The sequence below is a fragment of the Rhipicephalus sanguineus genome, unplaced genomic scaffold (genome assembly GCF_013339695.2).
Source record: "Rhipicephalus sanguineus isolate Rsan-2018 unplaced genomic scaffold, BIME_Rsan_1.4 Seq872, whole genome shotgun sequence".
Classification (NCBI taxonomy): domain Eukaryota; kingdom Metazoa; phylum Arthropoda; class Arachnida; order Ixodida; family Ixodidae; genus Rhipicephalus; species Rhipicephalus sanguineus.
In genome coordinates this window covers 15,814-39,091 of record NW_023616180.1, presented here as the reverse complement: position 1 = coordinate 39,091, position 23,278 = coordinate 15,814, and the positions used below count along the sequence as shown (strand labels likewise).

General features: G+C 47.6%; 1 protein-coding gene across 1 annotated transcript in view; it reads right to left on the bottom strand.

Annotated features, from left to right (window-relative positions):
* The window catches only part of LOC119378557 (uncharacterized), a 33,111-nt gene extending 20,904 nt beyond the window's left edge, over positions 1-12,207 (bottom strand). Inside the window, exon 1 of the mRNA XM_037647648.1 lies at positions 12,121-12,207. Within this exon, the coding sequence (XP_037503576.1) occupies positions 12,121-12,164 (44 nt within the window). The 5' untranslated portion in view covers positions 12,165-12,207. The remainder of the gene's footprint in view (positions 1-12,120) is intronic.
* Between the last annotated feature and the right edge of the window lie 11,071 nt (positions 12,208-23,278).

The following is a 23,278-nucleotide window of genomic DNA, read 5'->3' as shown; positions in this document are numbered from 1 at the left end:
TACGGAGCGTGTGTCGCTTTTCAAGGCTCCGCGTGAACCAGAGCGCTTAGGTAAGTGGCGACGGGCGATTCCGAGAGCAAAAAGAGTTTTGGAGCCTACTGACCATGTGTGCGCGAAGCATTTCCCGGAAGAAGCTATCTCTGCAACATGTCATGCAGAGTACAAGGGAAACGTCCTGTTGCACGCCCGAAAGAAACCTACGCCCACTTCGGATGCTGTGCCTTGCATTTTCCACGGCTGGCAAGAATGCCTGACCGTGCACCAAAGAACCAGGAAACCTCCACGAAAACGGCAGGCTCTACTGCCGACTTCTCGGAAGTGATGGAGGCCAAAAAGTTCAGCTGCTTCGGAAGTGCCTTACTCGACCGCTGAATGTATGCCAAATTTATTGCACGTAGAGACAGCGACTCCAGGGCATGGCGATGCTGAATTAACGGGCACGAAACGCAAGAGGCCGCGCTGCGACTTCTGCGGCGACGAGCCTCCTCCACGTGAAGAACCGGAGGCTTCTGAACACGACACCGATAGTGTGAGTGGCCTGTGGGCACCACGTCCACATCAAGCCGGAAAGTTAATTTCTTGTTTTAAATTTAGATGCCACTTTTTGAGCTGCCTCATCTGTGCCTATTAGGACCAAGAAACATTAAATGTTGCAGAATAACGAGTGAACAGAAATCATTGTTCATACTACTTCTGTGATGCAGTCGCGTTTTTTTTACGTTCATGGTATTCACGTGATTATACTTAGCTTGCCAGACTTGATGTCGTCAGGCAAAATTTTCTCGTCCTTGGATGCCTCTTGCATTTCATCGTCACCGTCCGGAGATACTTTGCAACATTGCAGGCACACTTCCGACCACGGTGCTTCCGGCACAACACCGTTTATTAAAACAAAAGCCTTAATAAACGTGTTGTTTATTAACACGTGCTGCGTAGGCGGCGTTCTTCACACCATATCATGCAGTCGACATTGCCAGAGGCCGAAATGGAGTAAATGCGAGACGCTAACCGCAAAACTGGCAGGGGTCGCCTCTCGATTGAAGTTCTTAATAGAACGCGTGTAAGTTTCGTGATACATTGGTTGAAACTTGTCTGAAGAACTTTTATTTTCGTTCAGTGTGCTAAGCAACTAGAGCGCAACAGCGATATCCGCACGCAGAAACTCTCACACACACACACGAACACGCACGCACACAAATGCACATACACACAGCCGCGCGCACACAAATGTACACACATACGCACACACGTACGCTCATGCCCTCACACACACGCACGCACGCATGCACCACACACACATACGCACGCTCACACACACGAGCACGCACGCACACTATCGCCTTCCTTATCTCTAGCGTGCCTTTGCTCTTTGGTGGAGACTGCCGCAAGGTAGGCTAAACGGCAAATGCATTCGAGCTGCTATCCTTCGAGCTGCTATCCTTATTGCAACTACCTCGAATTTTCACTGAAGACCAACGCTGCTTTTTTGCTCACAGCAAAATACGCCGACGCAGCCGACACCGGAATTTCAGCGAAACGAGCTCTCTAACGCGGTCGCGTCAAATTGCGACCCCTCTCCGGACCAACGTTTGCTGCTGTCGGAACGTTTATATGACAAGAACACTGTTGGGAAATAATATTCATACGCAATTAGAAAATCAATTTCTTTACTGCACAATCCCAGTATACTAATTTATTGACATCTATGTACATAAGTGCACTGAGCGTAATAAACAAGCGAGGCTCCGCAGCAATAACCTACTGCGCCCGCGTCGGCGCCTTTGCTCAATGATGGATGGATGGATGGATGGATGGATGGATGGATGGATGCTATGAGCGTCCCCTTTAAAACGGGGCGATGACATGTCTGCCACCAGGCTCGAAGAAAAAAAAAGAAAAAAGAAGCTTCCTTGTTTCATGTTGGCCTAATACCTTATCTACATTGATTAAATTACGTTAATATACAAAAAAATATAAATTCACAGTCCATCTCCCTGCTTTTAAGGCAGAATGACCTTATTTTTCCCCCATTATTTATTTTTCTTCTTTATCTCCACTTCTGTCACCAATACTCTAACCGTCTCTGACTTATTTCTATCGCGGACGTGTTCAGCTTTCCATTGTTGTCCCTAAAACCCAAGGCTTCATGTAGACTCGTGCCCACACGTATACCTGGGTGAATATCGCCACATTCAATCAGTACATGTTTCATCGTTTCCTTAGTTCCCCCGCAGCATGTACATTGTTCTTCTTCGTTACTGAATCTCGCTTTATAACTACGCGTTCTAAGGCAGCCCGACCTTGCTTCAAACAGTGAAGCGCTTCCCCTTGAATTATCATCAAACCTTTCCCTCCTTATTTCTTTTTTTCCTTTTCGGTAGTTACTCAGAGCCGGCTTCTTTTCCATCGCTGCCATCCAATAAGTCCTCTCCGCCTCTCTGACCTTCCGCTTAATGCTCCTTGTTGCCATATCGCCCGCACTGCTAGCCGTATATTTACCGGTGAGCCTCCTAGTTTTTTTTCTCCACTGCGTGTCAACGCTTTTTCTATACAAATACCTGAAAACCTTCTCTGCCCATCTACTCTTCTTCATTTTCCTCAGCCTCTCTTCGAATCTCATTTTGCTCTGAGCTTCCCTCACTTCAAAGCCTGTCCATCCCATATCACCCTTTACAGCCTCATTTGTCGTCTTCCCTTGAGCGCCCAACGCGAGGCGGCCCACCGTCCTTTGATTTACGTCCATTCCTGATTGTACCTCTGACTTCATGCACACCACTGAGTTCCCAAATGTAAGCCCCGGGACCATCACACCTTTCCACAGCCCTCGAAGCACCTCGTACCTATTGTATCCCCATAAAGCTCTGTGCTTCATAATTGCGGCATTCCTCTTTCCCTTTGCTACCGATGCTTTCTCGTGTACCTCCATATATCTATCCCCCTCATTTACCCATACTCCGAGGTACTTGTATTCGCTTACCCTCGGTATTTTTTGGCCCTGTATAAAGAGCGCATGGTCTTGGTGATCATTGAATACCATCAATCCACATTTTGTTGCACTAAATCCTAGTCCTATAGCCTCACATTCCCTTCTGCATATATCTGCCAGTCGCTGTATATCATCTTGACTGTCCACAAATAAGACAATATCATCAGCATAAAATAGACCTGGAAGCTTCTGCTCAACCATCGTGCCGACCTGTTTGTGTGACAAATTAAATCCAATGTTGCTACCTTCTAGCGCTTTTTCCATATTCACCATGTACAGCATGAATAACAGCGGGGATAAAGGACATCCCTGTCTCAGTCCCTTGCTAATTTCAACGCTGTCCTTGCTACTTATTCCTTCCCATTCTATACAAACTGTATTTTCTCGGTGTATTTCCTTCAAAAGCTGTATACAGTCGTCACCTATGCCCACTTCTTTCAATATATCCCACAAAAATTCCTGATTAGAGTTGTCATACGCCCCGGTAATATCTAGATAAGCTACGTATAAGGGCCTGTTTTCTATTTTCGATATTTCTATACACTGGGTAAGAACAAACAGATTATCGTCTAACCGCCTGTCGATTCGAAATCCATTCTGAAGTTCTCCCAAAATATCATTTTGTTCTACCCACGCTTCTATTTTTAATTTTACTGCCTGCATCGCCAACCTGTATAGCACCGATGTAATGGTTAGCGGCTTATACGAGCGACTGTTATCCTTTTCTCCCCTGCCTTTATAGATTAAGTTAATTCTACATTTTCGCCAACTGTCTGGTATTTCCCTCTCCTGTAAGCACTTTTCTACGGCTTTCAGGAGTGCTTCTTTAGTGTTATGTCCGATTTCGTTAATGAGGCTGACGGGAACCCCACCTAAGCCCGAAGTAGTGCGCTTAGGAATTTCTCCTTCGGCCTTCTTCCAATTGAAGTTCTCTAGTACTACATCTTCGTCGGTTGCGCTCCTTTGCGTACTTTTACTCACCGGGGGAATCCCCTGGGCGACCTTTTTAAACGAATTGGCTGTTATCTTTCGGATGTAACCTAGCGCTTCATACCCTTCCAATTGATTTCCTCCTTCATCTACCATATGTTGTTGCATTGTGACAGACTTCCTACCCCCATCTGTTAGCGCCACCTCTCGCAGCCAAAAGAAAATAGCCAAGGCGGCGAACACAATCTGAACGCGGCGCCGGCGGCAGAGTCATCACCTAACTTATTCTTACACCGTGACCCCGGCGTCCGTTCGTGCTCCTTCGCCCTGCGAAAGACGGGCGAGGCGTTTTTTTTTTTCCGAAGAGAAATTGATGGCAGGACTCGCACACGAGGCGATGTTATCGAATGCGCCCTTCGTGCGACGGAGATGGTCAGCTTGTTACATCTCTGCTTCAGCCGTGTTGCTCGCCAGCGCTCGCGAGCTTTCACTTGCGGGTACAACATACGATACGCGGAGCGATGTTATCGATAGGACTTGATACGGGCCATGACGGCATTGGCGAATACCTGTCCAGAGTGTCAATAAAATTGCTATCGCAACAAAAAAAATGTACAAGAACTGTGGAAGCGCGATCGGCTCTTTTCTGCATTGTTTCCACTATAGAGAGTTCGTCCGTTGGAAGAATAAAATAATCCGACGCCTTTTCCATTGGTTTCATTCTCGCCTTCCCTACCCGTCTTGCAGGCGATATCTCCTCGCCACATATTTGTTTATAAAAGAAGCGTACAATGTCAGCACTAAGCGTTGAGCCTATCAGCATTTCGGGCTTGCCGGCTACACCCGCTATATCCGCTTGCTCAGTCGGAAACGCACAAAAATGAGCGAAATCAGTTATTTGCGCACATTAGTTACGCGAGACAAGGAAGAACGGGTAGGCGACTGCATGGCAAAGCAGGATGGGACACAAGTGACAACTGATATTTCTTGTATATGGACCAATCGAGAGTACGTGCCCTAATGATGTCACGTGAATCACCGTTCTTGCTTGACGAAGTGCGCCAAAAAGACACGCCAAGAGAGCATGACGCCCTCGATTTTGTATTTTCAGAGGCTGCTTCGGGGCGCTCTAAAAAGACAGAGCGTGCAAACACGGACACTAGAGTAGTCAAGACACCACACACGTCGCTAACAACGGAAAAATTTTACAGCGCCGCAAAAGGAGGTGGACGCAAATACTTATCTGCGCATACCCAGGCAAGAGGCGATACATATCAATCAAGCGCGCGTGGTGGCCTACGTGAGAGATAACTGTTGACTCTCTTGATTGCTGTCTTGTGTCCGTGTTCGCACGTCGTGTCTTTTTAACATGAATGCCTACCAACTAGCTGAGCTATCTGGTACTGTAAGTTTTTAATTGCCTTTACTTCTATATTTAGCTTTCGGTTCGCTCGAAAAAAATGCAAAGAAACAAGTGTACTAACGCATCGATATATATTACTTATGTATTTTATTTATCTATGCACTGTTTACTAGGTCTAGGACTACACGAATATGCTATCCAGCGAGTTGCTTCGTCGCCCTTTAAATAATAATAATAATAGTAATAATAATAATAATAATAATAATAATAATAATAATAATAATAATAATAATAATAATAATAATAATAATAATAATAATAATAATAATGTTTATTTCTCATCAATACATGCAGGTAAAAGCTGCTCTCCGAAAGAGGCAGCTTGACAAGGGCCCACAGCCACCTTTGAACACGACAGCAGTGGCAACAGTCAGCAGTACAAACTCGAATAACATGCAACAAAACAAACGAAGCTCATATTCCAAAAAAGAAAAATAACAGCACTAATAACACTATAGGAATTGCAGAGGATGATCAAAAACTGAACATGTGTATTTCGCGCAATTGTTTCTGTGTACAGTGTAGGAAATCTATACCAGCTTTCACATATTTATTAAGTAACGTAGAAACTATGTAGGATAACATATATTTGGAGTAGTTTGTTTTGGAAGTTTTTATTTTCTATGTTTCCTTATTTCGTGTATCGAACAATGTAGTATTTAGCTGTAGTTTTGAGAGGTCATGCAAAAAATATCGACTTTATTTCGCTTCACGCCTGATCGCCAATGCTAACTTAAAATCGTAGAGGTGATGGACGGGTAGTATCCCAGCCTGTCGAAACAGTTCGCTAGTGTGAGCATCATACGGTAAGTTGAAAATGATTCTGATATATTTCTTTTGCATCAGGTACAGTTTTTGCAAGTTCGTGTTTGTTGTAGTCCCCCATACCAAAAAACAATACGTAAGATGTGAATAGAAAAGAGATTTATAAAGCAAGAGCTTTACCCTGTATGGTAGCACCGTTTTGCCACTGTACACCATACCCACTACGCGTGATAACTGCCCCAGCACACTGTCCTCAAGCGCGCGTGGGACCGACAACTGCCCAGAACATGAAATGAGATGACACCAGTGATGGAAAGATTGCCCGTCGCATTGACTTAAACCCATCCTGCGTTTTCGTGAGAGATGGATTTACATTTTTATTTCTTAATTGAAAGTTGCGAAAAATGACCTGTGGCGCCTCTGGCGGAAAAAAACATGAACGATCCAATGAACCCGGTCACGTAACCGGTAATTTCTGTACGCAATCGACGATTTTTCTTGTTGGTATTGAAATAGTGTTCGTTTCTTCATATTAAAAAGTGTTACTCCATAAAAATGTACATATAGGCCTGCGTTAGTAGTATGCATGAAACTGGCGCGGCCTTCGCGTGACGTAATGATCCCATGCTCATCAGCGCATCTTGAGCAACTTTTCAGCGTGCTCATGCAACCGTGCACGCAGATTCCAGGTCGCTAAGGTTTTGGAGCGACATAGTTTTGCTACCTACACTTCTTCTCAGAAATGACGCGCGCTGCTGCACGACGCAACCTCTCATACGCGTAGTTTGTCATGTTTTCGATGACTTGGCTTGGCTCGTGTATCGAGAGAGTAACGACGCCGGGACAAGCCGCCCATGACACAGGCGCAGGCAACCTTGAACGCATGCGCACAAAACGCGGTACAGATACAGGGAAGGTGTATAATGGCACATCATATAATTCTAACAGATTGTTCTTTTAAAAAAATAGTGGCAAAGCTCTAAATAAAGGGGGTTAAGCTTAGTTACAGTAACTCCTGGGAAAGCGGAACAACGATAGCTTTCAGAAATCGCGAGAAGGGCTGGCGGCATCGCTATCAATTCTCAGCGTTGCTGGAGGAAAGGTGCGTCCGTGTTTAGAGCCTTTCAGATAGAAAAATACTGCTTGTAAAATGACTACGTGCTTTTGGGATTAACTAATCCAGCTACAAACACTGCGAAGGGTGAACTTTCTGTCGCGCCGTACAAAAATGGGTCGAGAAAAATCAGTTGTTGGTCCCTTTAAGGCTGGAGGACGCCGCAGTGTTGAGGTCAGGCTATCTTCGTGAGACTTATGGAGGAGAGAAAGATACATCTTCCAGGGAGCTATTCTCTATGTGTCCGTCTAAAGGAGATGTCCACACTCCATCTCGGCAGAGTACATTCAGTTTTTCGAAAAAAAAGTCACAGTTTCGCCGCAAGGGCGAAGCAATGAATGCGATAGCAAGAAATTAATGCTGTACGAAGTGAGGCTCGCCAATGGATACACTCAGTTTGAACAGCGCTCCTGTTGCAAAGGCGGCCGAAGCAGCGAAGGAAACTAGCGTGCTTCAACTGTCGAGCTGTGACACTTGATAGTTCGCGCTCATCTTCTGTTTGTTCGTTTAGCGGCGTCCCTGAGCTCGAGTGACATTCGTACGCGCCGTAACATGAGTGCGGACATCACGGTGAAAGTTTGAAACATTCCTCTTCCCCTCACCACGAGAAAACCGCGCGAGCAGACAGCGGAAGGGCAAGGTTCTCCCATGCGCAAATATAAGAAGAAGCGAGCGAGCTCGCCGACGACTTTTAAATGTGCCTGTCGGGCTCCTAGCGCCATCTCGTTGGTAATGAAAGACGCTTATTATCGCCTGCCGTCTCCGAGTCCGTCCAGCGGTAAAGGGTGTGTATATAACGCTCGCCGTTAGCTACGTGGAGGATCTGCGTTTCGTGGCGTAGTGGATAGCGCCACTCGCTGCGGAGCAAGAGGTCCCTGGTTCGATTCCGCGCTTCGGAAGCATTTTTCTGAATTATTTTTCTTTGGGGCTTATATATATATATATATATATATATATATATATATATATATATATATATATACACATACTTATACCTATACGGTGCATGACGGCGGCGACGGCGACGGCAAAATCCAGCCGAGACTGTCCATATAATTGCTATCGCAATAAAAGCGGTGAGCCGTGATGTCACTTCGCTCTTGACCACGTCGATGCACTGAACCCGCCAGCAAATTCCCATCGTAAGATTAATGTGAAAAAAATGTACAGAAACAGCAACTTGACCGGTCTGAACTTGCATATGAATGTGTGCCAGATGTTTGAGAACGATGCAGGGAATGCGTACCGAACTTCACAGGTGCGTTAGACGGGCGGCCACATTAAACCTAATTCGATGGCTCACGCGATCAGAGTTTATGCACGGCCTCCGAGATGTGCGCCCGAAAGCGGATCTCAGGGTGCTGCGTTCGTTGCGTTGTAGCCCATTCCGTCCCACTCATTTGTGTCGGGAGTTGTGAAAGCTTCGTGATGTAAAAATGAGGTTGCGGAATAACCGGAAACAGGAGTAAGCTGCTTGCCAAACTTCGGCCAACCAGCGGCAGCCGAAATGGACAGCCCACTAGGGGGACACATCGAGAACAACTCCCCAGCCAGAAAGAGTGACAGAAGCATGATGGGAGTTGTCACCAGAGCATGGAGCACGAAGGGGGCGCGGCGTCGGAGGAGGTTGGCTTGTGGACGCTAGGCGCGCGCGCTTGTCAATTTTTTCCCATGAGCCCATCACAAAAAGGAAATGAAACAGGAGTATGACGGGAATTGTGGCACGAACCCGAGGAGGTAGCGGCTTCAAAGGAGGTTGGCTTGTAGACGCTAGGCGCGCTCCCTCCTCAATTTCTTCGTGCTTGGAGCGCATTCCGCACCTTTCATTTGTGTCGGGAGGTGTGAAAGCTTCGTCACTTCATAATGACGTTGCTGAAAAGAACCGCGATCAGAGGGCGAGCTGCACGCCGAGATCCGGCCAATGAGCGGTGGATGAAATGGACAGTCCATTACATGACACATTGAGAAGGGCTCATCCGGTGAAGCGGTGTAGTTTATGTCCACGTTCCCCGTTCATGTTAAAAAAAGACAGACAGCGCCGCGCCGCAATTATTGCACGGCGGCGGCGCGAGCAGCGTGAGCGAATACAGGCGACGGCGACGGCGCACAGGTAACACCCTACGTCTTGTGATACAGGTCGCCGTACTTCGCCAACATGCCGGCGATTGCTATTATGGTTAATGCGTTAAGCTGGGATAGTTGGTATTGATTGTATGCTTCCATATTGCTAGCGAACACGCACAAAGGACGACAAGAAAGAGACAGGGCAACCCCTAGCGGTTGTCCTGTCTCTTTCTATGTCGTCCTTTGTGCGTGTTCGCTAGCAATATGGAGGCTATTATGCTGCTAGCTGCTAGCGATATAAGGCTATACCGGATACGTTGACCTCTCGTGACCCCATGAAAGGTGGGGAGCAAATGGAAAAAGACCCTTATAAAAATATAGCAACGATTAAAGTTTATGTTTGTATTGGATAAAATCAGGAATAAGTAAATTGAATAAAGAAGTCACCGACGATTACGATACTGCCTAATGCGAATTCTGAGCGCAGCTCTCTAGCTGTTTCGATTTTGCGGTCAGTTGATGCGCCACTGCCCCGCTAACCGAAAGACCGCGGAAGGTAGCGCGTGGTCGCGTTCCACAATAGTCGCCGCAGGCAGGCCTGCGTTCATGCAGCGCTTTGCTATTGCGATAGCAACTATATGGACAGTATCGGTTGGTTTTTGCCGTCGCCATCGCCAGCATCTCAAGTTTTTATGATAATCATAACATCTGGGGTTTTTAGCGCAGAAACCACGATATGGTTATGAGGCACGCCGCAGTAGAAATTTCGAGGATATGGTGTTAACGTGCACTGACACCGCACACTACACGCGCCCCTAACATTTCGCCTCCAGCGAAGTGAGCCCGCGACCATCGGGTCAGCAGCTAAGCACAGTAACCACTGATCCACCGTGGCATGCGCTAAAAATTTTTAGTCGATCTGTAATGGCTCTGGTCTTTGGCAGATACGCTGTTTTCTTGCGGCGGCTTCCGTCTTGTTTAGCAGGATGGAGTTAGCTCTACTGTAAAAGTAATCGCTCGTTGATGAGGACTGCAAGAGCACATGTCTTAGGCAAAGCAATCGTCCGTAGTAATAAGCAGCACTATGAAGTTAAATGTGCACTAGCTGTGCACTTGGCAAGGGTGAAAAAATGTGCAATTCGCGTTTCAAGTCGGTTGAAGTAATGCGCAGTGTGAAACGCACCTCTATAATTTCTGTGCACTATGGTGCACGTCGTTGAATATATTTTCTAAGAGGAATATCGGTACCTCGTCAGAACTTTTGGAGAGGACTATCGTTTCAGCTTAGCGGCTGAGTTAGCCAGTATGCAGGATGATCCATTTCTCAATGGATGACGTAATGAAGCGCGACAGTAAGCATATCTCAATTTGCAGGAATGATCGGCAACGTAGTTTATCGAATGTAGAAATCTCTTTGGCATTATCGGCGGTGTCCTGCATGGCTCACTGCCCGTTCACCTTTTTAACGTTGTAGACGACATCGGTATGCAAGCGCAGAAAATAATATTTCTGAATCCCCGCAAGCCCACGCGAGAAAGAGACATACCCCCTGGTCGCGCACTCCTGACAACCCACCAGAAAGACCAGATGTTGCGCCGAGTGCACAACGAGACTGGCAAGCTCTTCCTTTCGAAGACGTGGTTTTGCAAGAAAACTAAAGATGATGCACGCCTGAATACCCTGAAGACCACATAGAATCCAAATATATTATAAAGCTTCGATTTTCGGTCTTAGATCTGCGTACCCGTCCAAGGGATTGTGGGCCAGCCTCTGTCCCAGCAACGCGGCGCATCAAACGGCTATTTCAACATGTGAGCGTCCTCTGTTGCAATACGCAGCACCTCAGTTACCTTCCGCAGGTATCGTTCGTGGGACGGCAACGGAAGGGCAGCTCGCGCCCCATTTTAGTCTTGCAGTCACCTTCCTGCCGTGCTCAATAAGCTTCTTCGCATGTGATGTTTGGCTAACGGGTTCTGCATTCACCACGAAGGGCTAGAAGACCTTAGAGCGTGGGGCCCGACATCTAGGACCTCTTTTCTTTTAAAGCAACTGCATTTAGAAAATGTGAGTGAGTATGATCTTTACAGAGAGATCTTCGAATATCGACTGACTACTCCGAGTCTTCTCTCCGGTTCTTCAATACAGGCCTCCTCCTCCATCGGTGGTGGCCGATTGCGAGAACACAACGAGGCCCGTGATTCATGTACGGAACAGTCCTATCGCCTCCACGCAGCATATAAGACACCCCCCAGAACTCATGCCGGCCTCGTTGCCTTCTTTTATTTTACTGCATTTATTTTGCTCCAATAATCTTGTGACATGTACTATGCGAAACAAACACAATATAGGGTAGCAATTTTTGTAAGGCCACATTCTCATTTATTGAAGGTCTAGGAAAGATTATGCTTTTATTCTGAGCCTGCAGTTAATTGGCTTATATACCCCACAAACACTTAAACATTCAGTGTATAAGACCTGAATAACAGGACGCTTCAATAAGTGCTGTAAGGCGTGAGAGCTTCTACCTTCTCGAATTGTGGAAGGTATAACAGCAGCATGATGGGATGTTGAGCCAGTTGGTTTACGTTACCGAAAAACACAGACTAGAAGAATGAGACAGGACCTGACTGCTTCTTCTAGCCTGTATTTTTAGGTGCGCGTCAACCAAATTTTCAAATATGAATATAACAGCATTTGTATCGCTACACTTGATCTCGAGACTGTCGCTCGGTATGGTTATGTCAAAACTGATAAGTTCATTCTGATGTGATCGCTTATGAATGACACCGAAGAATGACCTCGTAGAAAAATGGTATTAAGATGGAACTGAAAACCCACGTGCAATGTGGAGCTCTGGCGCGAACAAACGACAGGAGATCCATTAGTCCATCAACGCTTCATCCTCTTTCCTCCGCTTGATTCTTCTAAAAAGAAACAAAAGCGCCAAAAAAGGCGTAACAGTGAACAATTGAACTAAAAAACAAAATTATCTCAAAAACAGTAAAAACATAACAAAATAAGAGGAAAAGTCTAGTTTATATTAATACCCCATTTATTACCCCAGCACTGCCAAAAGTAAAAGCTGTAAATTTCAGGCAAGGTTCATATTATACAGCAAAAATTCTTTCAATAACTTTGCAGTGAAGCCACTACAGCACGCATGTATTTCTTCGTCTGCTGTTATGCCCGCAGACAGAAAACCTCGTCATGAACGCGCGGATTGTGCTTGGTGTCACGTATGTAGAAATGCAGTAATAAAACATTGTATCAGCGATACTTTCATAAAACAAAGAAGTTTAACGCATTCCTGTTGACACCCGGCTGAAACCAGTGTTCCGGCTCGAGAAGCAGATCAACCCCAGTTAACTCTATTTAGATGCCACCGGATTCTTTCTGTGTCTTATGCTGCCGATACAGTGGACCTAATTATTCTAGGCCATCATTCTCCGCCGGCTTCAGCCACCGGGTCGGGTGGTTTCCTCCGCTTTCCGCTTTCACGCTTGTCCGCTTTGGCCGCTCCGTCTTCGGTGTGAGCGAGCCTTAAGGTGGTACGCACACTTTTGCATCTGTTCACTTTGATCACGCTGCTAATGACGATTATGAATTATGCCTAACCTCTTTTGTAATGAGAGGGAAGCTTTAAACCAACCACTCTTTACGCAATTCAAATGGTGTGACGCCTGGCGCGATTCTACGCTGCTTCTACAATATTGTCACGTGGTCGTGACGTCGACGAAGAAAGCAGTCGGCGTTTGCAGAATGAAACTGTTTATTTGGCCGAACTTGTGGCCGGGAAAATGAGAACTAGAACTACAGCAATACACGCTGTACAATGATAGCGGCGAACAGGGCGTCGTCCGTCGATCAACTGACAAGCGGTCAAGTGCGTCGGTTTTTATACAGGTGCTATGGAACTTTCCAGCGATATCGCTGGTGGCGGCGTTATCTCTCGATAAAGCTGGAACATTCGTGTGCGGCGCGAAATCTTGACAAAACGATCTACTACAATCGAGAAGTCTCTCGAACACTGCTTCGCGGGCAGCGTCGAGCGTTGATAACCGCCCTTGCAGGTCAAACCCAAAAAACATCAAAATAGGACAAGAAGTGGGCGTGGCATTGCCCCCCTCTGAAAAAGCATCGTCCCGATGCTTGTGAAAGAACAAAGAAGAGAAAAAAAACACAAGTGCATACATAAATAAATTACAATAACAAAGGTAAAAGTAGCGTCCCCAGATTCGCTAACGTGCAAAAAACGGCTTAAGACGCACGACATGGACGACTTCAGGTCGTGCGCGGCGTCGCTGGGAGTTCGTAATGCCGTCCGGGATGACCTCGTAGTCAAGAGCGCCGAGACGTCGAAGAACCTTGTAGGGTCCGAAGTATCGCCGAAGGAGTTTTTCGCTAAGGCCACGTCGGCGTATCGGCGTCCAGACCCAGACGCGGTCGCCGGGCTGGTATTCCACGAAGCGTCGTCGCAGATTGTAGCGACGGCTATCGGTGTGCTGCTGGGTCTTGATGCGCAGGCGGGCGAGCTGTCGAGCTTCCTCGGCACGTTGTAAGTAAGCGGCGGCGTCGAGGTTTTCTTCGTCGGTGACATTCGGTAGCATGGCGTCCAGTGTCGTCGCCGGGCTCCTTCCGTAGACCAACTTGTACGGCGTCATCTGCGTCGTTTCTTGGACGGCCGTGTTGTAAGCGAAGGTCACGTACGGAAGGACGGCGTCCCACGTCTTGTGCTCAACGTCGACGTACATGGCCAGCATGTCGGCGATGGTCTTATTTAGACGCTCGGTGAGGCCATTGGTCTGCGGGTGGTAGGCGGTGGTGCGGCGGTGGCTCGTCTCGCTGTATTTTAAGATCGCCTGAGTTAGGTCCGCAGTAAAGGCGGTACCTCTGTCTGTGATGAGGACCTCTGGGGCGCCATGACGCAAGATGATGTTCTCCACGAAGAACTTGGCTACCTCGGCGGCACTGCCTTTGGGCAAGGCCTTTGTCTCGGCGTAGCGGGTGAGGTAGTCAGTTGCTACGACGATCCACTTGTTGCCGGAAGTCGACGTCGGGAACGGCCCCAGTAGGTCCATCCCGATTTGCTGGAACGGCCGGTGAGGTGGTTCGATTGGCTGCAGAAGTCCCGCTGGCCTAGTCGGTGGTGTCTTCCGTCGCTGGCAATCTCGGCAAGTCTTAACGTAGTGGGCGACGTCGGCAGGAAGGCGTGGCCAGTAGTATTTTTCCTGTATCCTCGCGAGCGTGCGGGAAAAGCCGAGGTGGCCAGCCGTCGGGTCGTCGTGCAGGGCCTGCAGAACCTCTGGTCGCAGTGCCGAAGGTACAACGATGAGGTAGTCAGCCCGGGCCGGAGAGAAGTTCTTCTTTACGAGGACGTCGTTTTTCAAGAGAAATGACGCCAATCCCCTCCTGAATACTTTTGGAACAACGGCGGTCCTGCCCTTGAGGTATTCCACAAGGCCCCGGAGTTCCGGGTCGGCTTGCTGTCGTTCAGCGAAGTCGTCGGCACTTATGGTTCCCAAGAAGCAGTCATCATCGTGGTCGTCCTGCGGCGGTGCGTCGACGGGGGCACGAGACAAGCAGTCGGCGTCGGAGTGTTTTCTTCCGGACTTGTAAACGACGGTAATGTCGAATTCTTGGAGTCTTAGGCTCCACCGTGCGAGGCGACCTGAAGGGTCCTTCAAGTTGGCTAGCCAACACAAGGCGTGGTGGTCGCTCACAACTTTGAAGGGCCGGCCGTAGATGTAGGGGCGAAACTTCGATGTAGCCCAGATGATGGCCAGACACTCCTTTTCCGTGGTGGAATAGTTGATTTCTGCCTTTGATAGCGACCGGCTAGCATAACTGATGACCCTTTCCAATCCGTCGGTCTTCTGCACAAGGACGGCGCCGAGTCCTACGCTGCTTGCGTCGGTGTGGATTTCCGTATCGGCGTGCTCGTCGAAATGCGCAAGTATCGGAGGCGTCTGCAGGCGTCGTTTCAATTCTTGAAATGCCTGAACTTGCGATGTTTCCCACCTGAATTCGACGTCGGCCTTCGTGAGTTGCGTCAGTGGCTCGGCGATCCGTGAAAATTCCTTGACGAAACGTCTGTAATAGGCGCACAAGCCGAGAAAACGGCGTACGGCCTTCTTGTCGGTGGGCGTCGGGAAGTCAGCGATGGCAGCTGTTTTCCGCGGGTCCGGGCGAACACCATCCTTGCTGATCACATGACCCAAGAACAAGAGCTCCTCGTACGCGAAGCGGCACTTTTCAGGCTTCAAAGTGAGTCCGGAGGTCTTGATTGCTTGAAGTACAGCTTCAAGGCGCCGAAGGTGTTCGTCGAAGTTTGAGGAAAACACTACGACGTCGTCCAAGTACACGAGGCACGTCTGCCACTTCAAGCCGGCCAGTACTGTATCCATAACCCGTTGAAAAGTCGCAGGTGCCGAGCAAAGACCAAAAGGCATGACCTTGAACTCAAACAGGCCGTCTGGCGTTATAAAGGCAGTCTTTTCTCGGTCTCTCTCGTCGACTTCTATTTGCCAGTAACCGGTCTTGAGGTCCATCGACGAAAAGTACTTTGCGTTGTGTAATCGATCCAGGGTGTCGTCTATCCGGGGAAGGGGATACACGTCCTTCTTCGTGACTTTGTTCAGGCGACGATAATCGACGCAAAAACGAAGAGTCCCATCCTTCTTCTTCACTAGCACCACGGGGGATGCCCACGGACTCTTCGACGGCTGGATGATGTCGTCGCATAGCATTTCGTCGACCTGTTTCTTCACGGCCTCCCGTTCCCGCGTCGAAACCCGGTAGGGACTCTGACGGTGTGGTCGAGCATTTTCTTCTGTTATAATGCGGTGCTTAGCAAGGGGCGTTTGTCGGACCCGCGATGACGACGAGAAACAGTCCTTGTATTGCAGGAGCAGGGTTTTGAGCTTATCTTGCTTGACCTTCGGAAGGCTCGGGTTGACGTCAAAATCCCGTTCGGGACCTCTATTCGTCGAAGCAGGTTCGACAGCATCGAAGAGGGCGAAAGCATCGCTGGCGGCTACACATTCGTCGATGTAGGCAACCGTCGTACCCATGTTGAGGTGCCTATATTCGTGGCTGAAGTTTGTCAGCAGTACCTTTGCTTTACCGTCATGCAGCTCGGCGATACCTCTTGCGACGCAAATTTGACGATTCAGGAGTAGTTGCTGATCGCCGTCGATTACGCATTCAAGGTTCGCAGGTTTTTCGGTGCCAACGGAAATAATGACGCTGGAGCGTGGCGGAACGGTCACCTGCTCTTCTATCACATTCAGTCCACGGTTCCCTGGCATCGCGTGGGGCGGGAGCGCTTTGTCTGAGGTTAGTGTTATCGACTCAGACCTCAGGTCGATAACGGCGCCGTGGTCACTTAGGAAGTCCATTCCGAGTATCACATCCCTGGAGCAGTCTTGTAGGATTACAAAGCTCGCAGGATAAGTGCGGTTATTGATGGTGACTCTCGCCGTGCAGACACCAATCGGCGTTATCAGGTGGCCTCCAGCTGTCCGGATTTCTGGTCCACTCCAAGCGGTCTTTACTTTCTTCAGCTTGGTGGCGAATGGCCCACTGACGACGGAATAGTCGGCTCCGGTGTCGACGAGAGCTGTGACGCTGTGGCCGTCGATAAGAACATCGAGGTCGCTTGTTCGTCGTCTTGCGTTGCGGTTAGGTCGTGGCGTCGGATCACGGCTTCGTCGATTTGTCCCGCTGTTTCGACGTTGCGTCGTCAGGTTTTCTTCGGGCCGCGAAGTTTCGTTGTGAGGGCTCCGTCCGGTTTGCGTCGTGTTCTGAAGGTCTCGTCGCGTTGTCGTCGTCGGCGGCCGCGGAGGATCTTCGGCAGTTCGTCGTACAGCAACCGCACCTCCATCGGTTGCTGCCCTTAGTTTCCCGGATACGGGCTAGGCGACCGGCCCCGGTATTGGGCCAGTGTACTGCCGGCGGTGCGGTGACATGTAGCGGCCGGGCGACGGTGAGCGGGAAGGTCGTCGTTCTTCCCACTGTGTTCCGGTGAGGTAGTCGTCGATGTCGCGAGGCCGTTCGCCTGGCTGCGGGCGCGGCGCGTTGACGGCGAATCCGCGTAGCCCCATCTGTCGATACTGGCATCGGCGGTATGTGTGGCCGGCTTCCCCGCAGTGATAGCAGAGCGGTCGGTTGTCAGGGGCACGCCAAACGTCGGTCTTTCGGGGGGCGCAGCGTTGTCCTGTCGGCGGGCGGTATGGCGTCGGTGGTGGTGGCGGCGGTGCCTGGCGGCGGAACTGCTGCGGCGACGCGGCGTCTTGACGTGGGCGAGGGGGTGGGGCGTTGCGTCGGGCTGCAGCAGCATAGCTCATTGCTTCTGGCTGAGCCTGCGGTGCTTCGGGAATTCCAAGCGATTGCCGGACTTCCTCGCGGACAACGTCGGCGATTGAATGCACTTGATGCTGCGGCGAAGGTAACAGTTTGCGCAGCTCTTCCCGCACAATCGCTCTGATGGTGTCACGCAGGTCATCAGACTGCAGCGCCTGAACCTCCCCGTAGGTCGTCGTAGGAATGCGGCGGTTGTACTGCCTAGTGCGGATTTCTAGTGCCTTTTCGATTGTGGTGGCCTCGGAAAGGAATTCCGAGACCGTCTTCGGCGGGTTGCGCACAAGTCCGGCGAAGAGTTCTTCCTTCACTCCCCGCATCAGGAAGCGAACTTTCTTTTCTTCGGACATGGCTGGATCGGCATGGCGAAATAGGCGAGTCATTTCTTCGGTGTACAGTCCGACGTTCTCATTGGGGAGCTGTACACGGGTCTCGAGAAGGGTTTCAGCCCTTTCTTTCCGGATGACGCTCGTGAAGGTGTTGAGAAATCCGGTGCGGAAGAGGTCCCATGATGTTAGCGTGGACTCTCGATTCTCGAACCAGGTCCTTGCGCCATCTTCAAGGGCGAAGTAGACATGGCGTAGCTTCTCGTCGCAGTCCCAGTTGTTGAACGTGGAGACCCGGTCGTATGCCTCCAGCCAGCTTTCTGGATCCTCGCATGGTGATCCGCGGAATGTCGGCGGCTCCCTCGGTTGATGCATGACGACCGTTGTAGGCGCCACAGCGGTTGTCATTGTGGCTGTTGTCGTCTTCGTTGTGATCCTGGTCTTGTCCGGTAGGGGTCCGTATTGTGGGGGTAGTCCTTCCAGTCTGCGGCTGGCTCGACTGCCGCTGATGGTGTCGGTGTCTTCTTCGCGACGTGGGCTGGGTTCAAGGCTTGTCGGGGGCGTCCGGAACATGAACGAGCAGCACCTCCACCAGATGTCACGTGGTCGTGACGTCGACGAAGAAAGCAGTCGGCGTTTGCAGAATGAAACTGTTTATTTGGCCGAACTTGTGGCCGGGAAAATGAGAACTAGAACTACAGCAATACACGCTGTACAATGATAGCGGCGAACAGGGCGTCGTCCGTCGATCAACTGACAAGCGGTCAAGTGCGTCGGTTTTTATACAGGTGCTATGGAACTTTCCAGCGATATCGCTGGTGGCGGCGTTATCTCTCGATAAAGCTGGAACATTCGCGTGCGGCGCGAAATCTTGACAAAACGATCTACTACAATCGAGAAGTCTCTCGAACACTGCTTCGCGGGCAGCGTCGAGCGTTGATAACCGCCCTTGCAGGTCAAACCCAAAAAACATCAAAATAGGACAAGAAGTGGGCGTGGCAATATATATATATATATATATATATATATAGAGAGAGAGAGAGAGAGAGAGAGAGAGAGAGAGCTTCGATTTTCGATTTCAATAAATACGGTAGTCGTGCGTGCTGGTATTGTTGCTCGTCCCACTGCGAAGTGGTGCGTCGAAGAGCGTTCCTTGCGGCGTCACTTCTGGGCAGCGCTCTTAATATTTCATACTTTTCAGTACGGGCGGAACGGGCAGCTTGATCGGCCCTTTCATAGCCGATAATCCGACACTGACTTGGAAGCCACTGAAATATTATTTCATCATTTTGTCAGTTAAATGGTGCGTCTCTGTATGGCACGAACGCTGTATGCGACTATTGCGGCAGTGACGAAACAATCGAACACATACTACGTCATTACTCTCTGTACAGCTCCCAGAGGAAGTTCTTCTCAACAGTGTTCGTTTTATTACGATCATTTCACTAATGCTTGACGCATTTCATGCTACAAGACACCGTCAACAGTTACGTTCGTTTGAAGACATGTAAATTTTTTTTGTCCTACCGGGAGGGACCATTTCAAATAAATAAAATTTACTCTGCAATATCACCCATCGGATAATACAGGTAGTACATCTCGCGCATATTAAGATCGAATCTAGCTTGCCTTCTGTGTAAATAATATTAGAAACATGCATAATGGGCTGCACGAAAAGGAACCTTGTACTTGTGAGTGCAACACGCACAAGTTCATTTGCCTTCTGAACTATGCGAGTTCACAACTACTTAAAATAAAAACCATTTCTAACATCTTACTATTAACTGCTATTGCATCAGAAAGCGGTAGTTTCCAACGCTAAAAAACAAAAACAAAATCGGAAGGTAATTTCTAAAGAACCACATAGCCATTTTCCGCAATATTGCGTACCAATAGTGATATTGCTTTTTGAGCATCCGATACTTGATTAAATCAACAGCAATAGTTAGGCTCAAATGTACAAAAGAAAACGTAAAGTTAACTTACGTCGACGTTTTCTCTCTGTAAAAAAATCAGAAATGTATAGTGATGCACCGTTCTCCTGAAAAATATAACAGCTCATGATGCACAATAAACACAATTTATCAATGTCTACTTTGAGTAGAGATGTTCGAAATTTTCTGCTAACGCGCATTCATACATACCATACCGTTGAAGGCGTATTTTTAGGGAGTGTTTATCATTTGGCCAACACAGATGGGAATAATTTGGTGTTGGTCTATTGAGCTTCTATAATATATAGTATATATATATTATAAACAAAATGAAGGAACTCCGAAGCAACCGCAGTGTACTAGGTTTCCCACTCAGTGGCATGTCAGTTTGCCGTTACTTAAACCTCGTTGGCAAATTAAATGGGTGGGCTTCCTGCAGCAACCTCAAAGTCTTTCATTCCTTGCTTCATTCATCGCTAAGCGTCGGGCATTCTAGCAAGGAGCCCTTGTAGCGATCATCCGTCGTTTCTTCGCATGCAAGATGCCTTGCGGCAGGGATCTATATCTCACCTCTTCTACTGGCCTGCAGTTACCACATTTAGTCCTGCAAAGGCCCGGATAGTGCAGAACGTTGTTGGGAAGAGTGTGAAGGTGGCGGGGTTGCTCAAAATATCGCCAAACGTTGCCATTTGAAAGACCGCCTATTTCTTATCTTATATATGGGTCATAACACATCGATACCGATTCCAGAACGACTAAAATGTGGACGCAGATTCTCAAATAGAGTTTTGCTGCACGCGTTTATGCTTCAACATATAGTGACCGCATGGCGTGCTTCGCAAAAAAAAGCCTGAGAGCAGTCATTTTTGCATAGACTAGCCGGGCGAAGCGTTATAAAACGGAATAGGCAACAGGCGAGAAGATCATCGAAGTCACATTTAGGAATGTAAAATAATTTTCATTCCTTCTGAATTCCTGGGCTGCTAGCGAAATGTCTTCGGGCGACATGCGGCCCGTGGGCCACTTGTTTGAGAACCCTGCCTTCCGGAGTAACGAAACACCACACGAAACTTTAACTGTAAAGTCATTGGACCCCATTTTGCAATCATGTGGGTACCCAGGCTTGCCATAACCAGTAATTTTACTCGATATGGGGTAATTCAGAAGCTTTTATGATTAATTATCACAATGACGAAACATTTTATCACTTTGCGTAAAACCATCCCAGTGCTTGTAATGAACAGCAAGATGAGAAGTCCCCAAAAAAGATTAGTTATGCGTGATATTTTATGCGATCATTTAACTAAAACGTTATGTTGCTTTTTATGCCACAGGATGCAGTCAACCATAACGTTCTTTTCGAGAGATTGTAAATATATTACGTCCTATTGCGAGGGACCATTCCGAATAATGAAACTTCATCTGCATTATGACAGATTCACGCTGCACAAGAGATATACATTTTTAAGATTGAACGAAGCATGCCTTCCAAATAACCGACATAAGAAAAATGAATCGTAGACAACCTGAAAGCCACCTAGTTCCTATGAGTGCAATAGTTTTCTTTGCCTGCAGAGCTACGTGAGGTGACAACTACTACAATTATTGAAGCAGCATAATAAATTGTTATTATGTCGTGGAATTTTTATTATTCAGATACCCTAAGGGCCCAGAAGGCATTACATAGGGGGGGGGATACAGTTAATGTGGCAAATAAATAAAATACACACTGAACACTGAAATCAGAGTACATGAATAAGCAAACATCAAATGGTGTAAAAACAGCTACGTGTGACAGTATTATAATACGTAAAAAAACAATCATAAAGTAAATTTTCTTAACAATAAACATCATCAGTATCACATGAAACTAATAGAAACAACACTAAATAAACAAGACAAGCGGAACAGAATAAATATAAACGCTACGTAGAAAAAGAAAAAGAAAAGAACATAGAAAATCAGCACTAGTGAATTGAGGATAGAATTTTTCTATTGGCTTCTATTTTGTCCTAGAAATGACTTTAGACTAGTTACAAATGAGTCATGATTCACAATGCGCACATTGTCAGCAGGAAGAAGATTCCATTCACGAATGGCGAGGAGAAGTGGGGAGTGAAAAAAGAGATTAGTGCGGGCGAAAATAGGTTCAATTTTATGTTGGTGATCGAGTCGCGAAGATATATGACGAGCTGGCCTGATATTAAAGATATCGTGGGATGACTGATTGAAGTAAAGCTTATGAAAGAATGACGATAGTGTCAGCAACCTGCGATTTTCTAGAGGAGCTAAATTGAGTGAAGATTTGATTTCAGTTACGCTTGATGTTCGTAAGTAGTTTTTTGTGATGAAGCGAGCAGCCTTATTTTGTACCGACTCCAGTTTCTGTTTGAGGTAGGCCTGATGCGGATTCCAGATGAAGGAGGTATATTCGAGTTTTGAGCGTACTAAGGTTTTATAAGCAAGAAGTTTAGTTTCGGAGTTCGGCGGATGCAAATTACGCCTTATGAAGCCAAGTGATCTGGATGCTTTACTGACGATAGCGTCTATATGGGTGTTCCATGACAGGTCTGATGACAAATGTACACCAAGGTATTTTATTGTGGATACAGAGTCTATGGGCATGTTGTTCAACGTGTAGTCGCAAAACACGAGGTTAGCCGTTGTCCCGAACGTGATAGCTTTAGTTTTGTTAACGTTAATTTGCATTTGCCAATTGTTGCACCATTTACTAAGATTTTCAAGGTCAGACTGAAGGAAGCTGGTGTCCTGAGGGTTACTGATTTGCCTGTAAATCACACAGTCGTCCGCAAATAATCTAACGGTGGAATGCATACCATTACTAATATCGTTAATATAAACTAAGAACAAGATAGGTCCGAGCACGGAACCCTGTGGTACTCCAGATTTGACGTGAATTAACGGAGACAAATGGTCATTAACGAATAGGGATTGGTATCGGTTGGCTAGGAAGTTGGTAATCCACCTAACAACCTTTGTATTTATGTTAAGACCTGTAAGTTTATGAACAAGCCGCAAGTGAGGAACCTTATCAAAGGCCTTCGCGAAATCAACAAATATAGCATCAATTTGATGCAAGCAGTGAACAGAGTGATGCAAGTCATTAATTAATTCGAACAATTGCGTTTCGCAAGAACGACCATGCAAAAAACCGTGCTGATTGATGAAGAAGAAGTTATGTTCTGTAAGAAACTTCATGAGAGCAGATGAAATTGCATGTTCTAGGAGTTTGCAACCAGGGCTGGGCAGTATCGCGATACAAGAGTATCGCGATAGTATTTCAGAGATACTTTTGAGTATCTGTATTTCTGTATAGAGATACATTTCAAAAATGTATTTGTATCTCAGTAGTGAAAT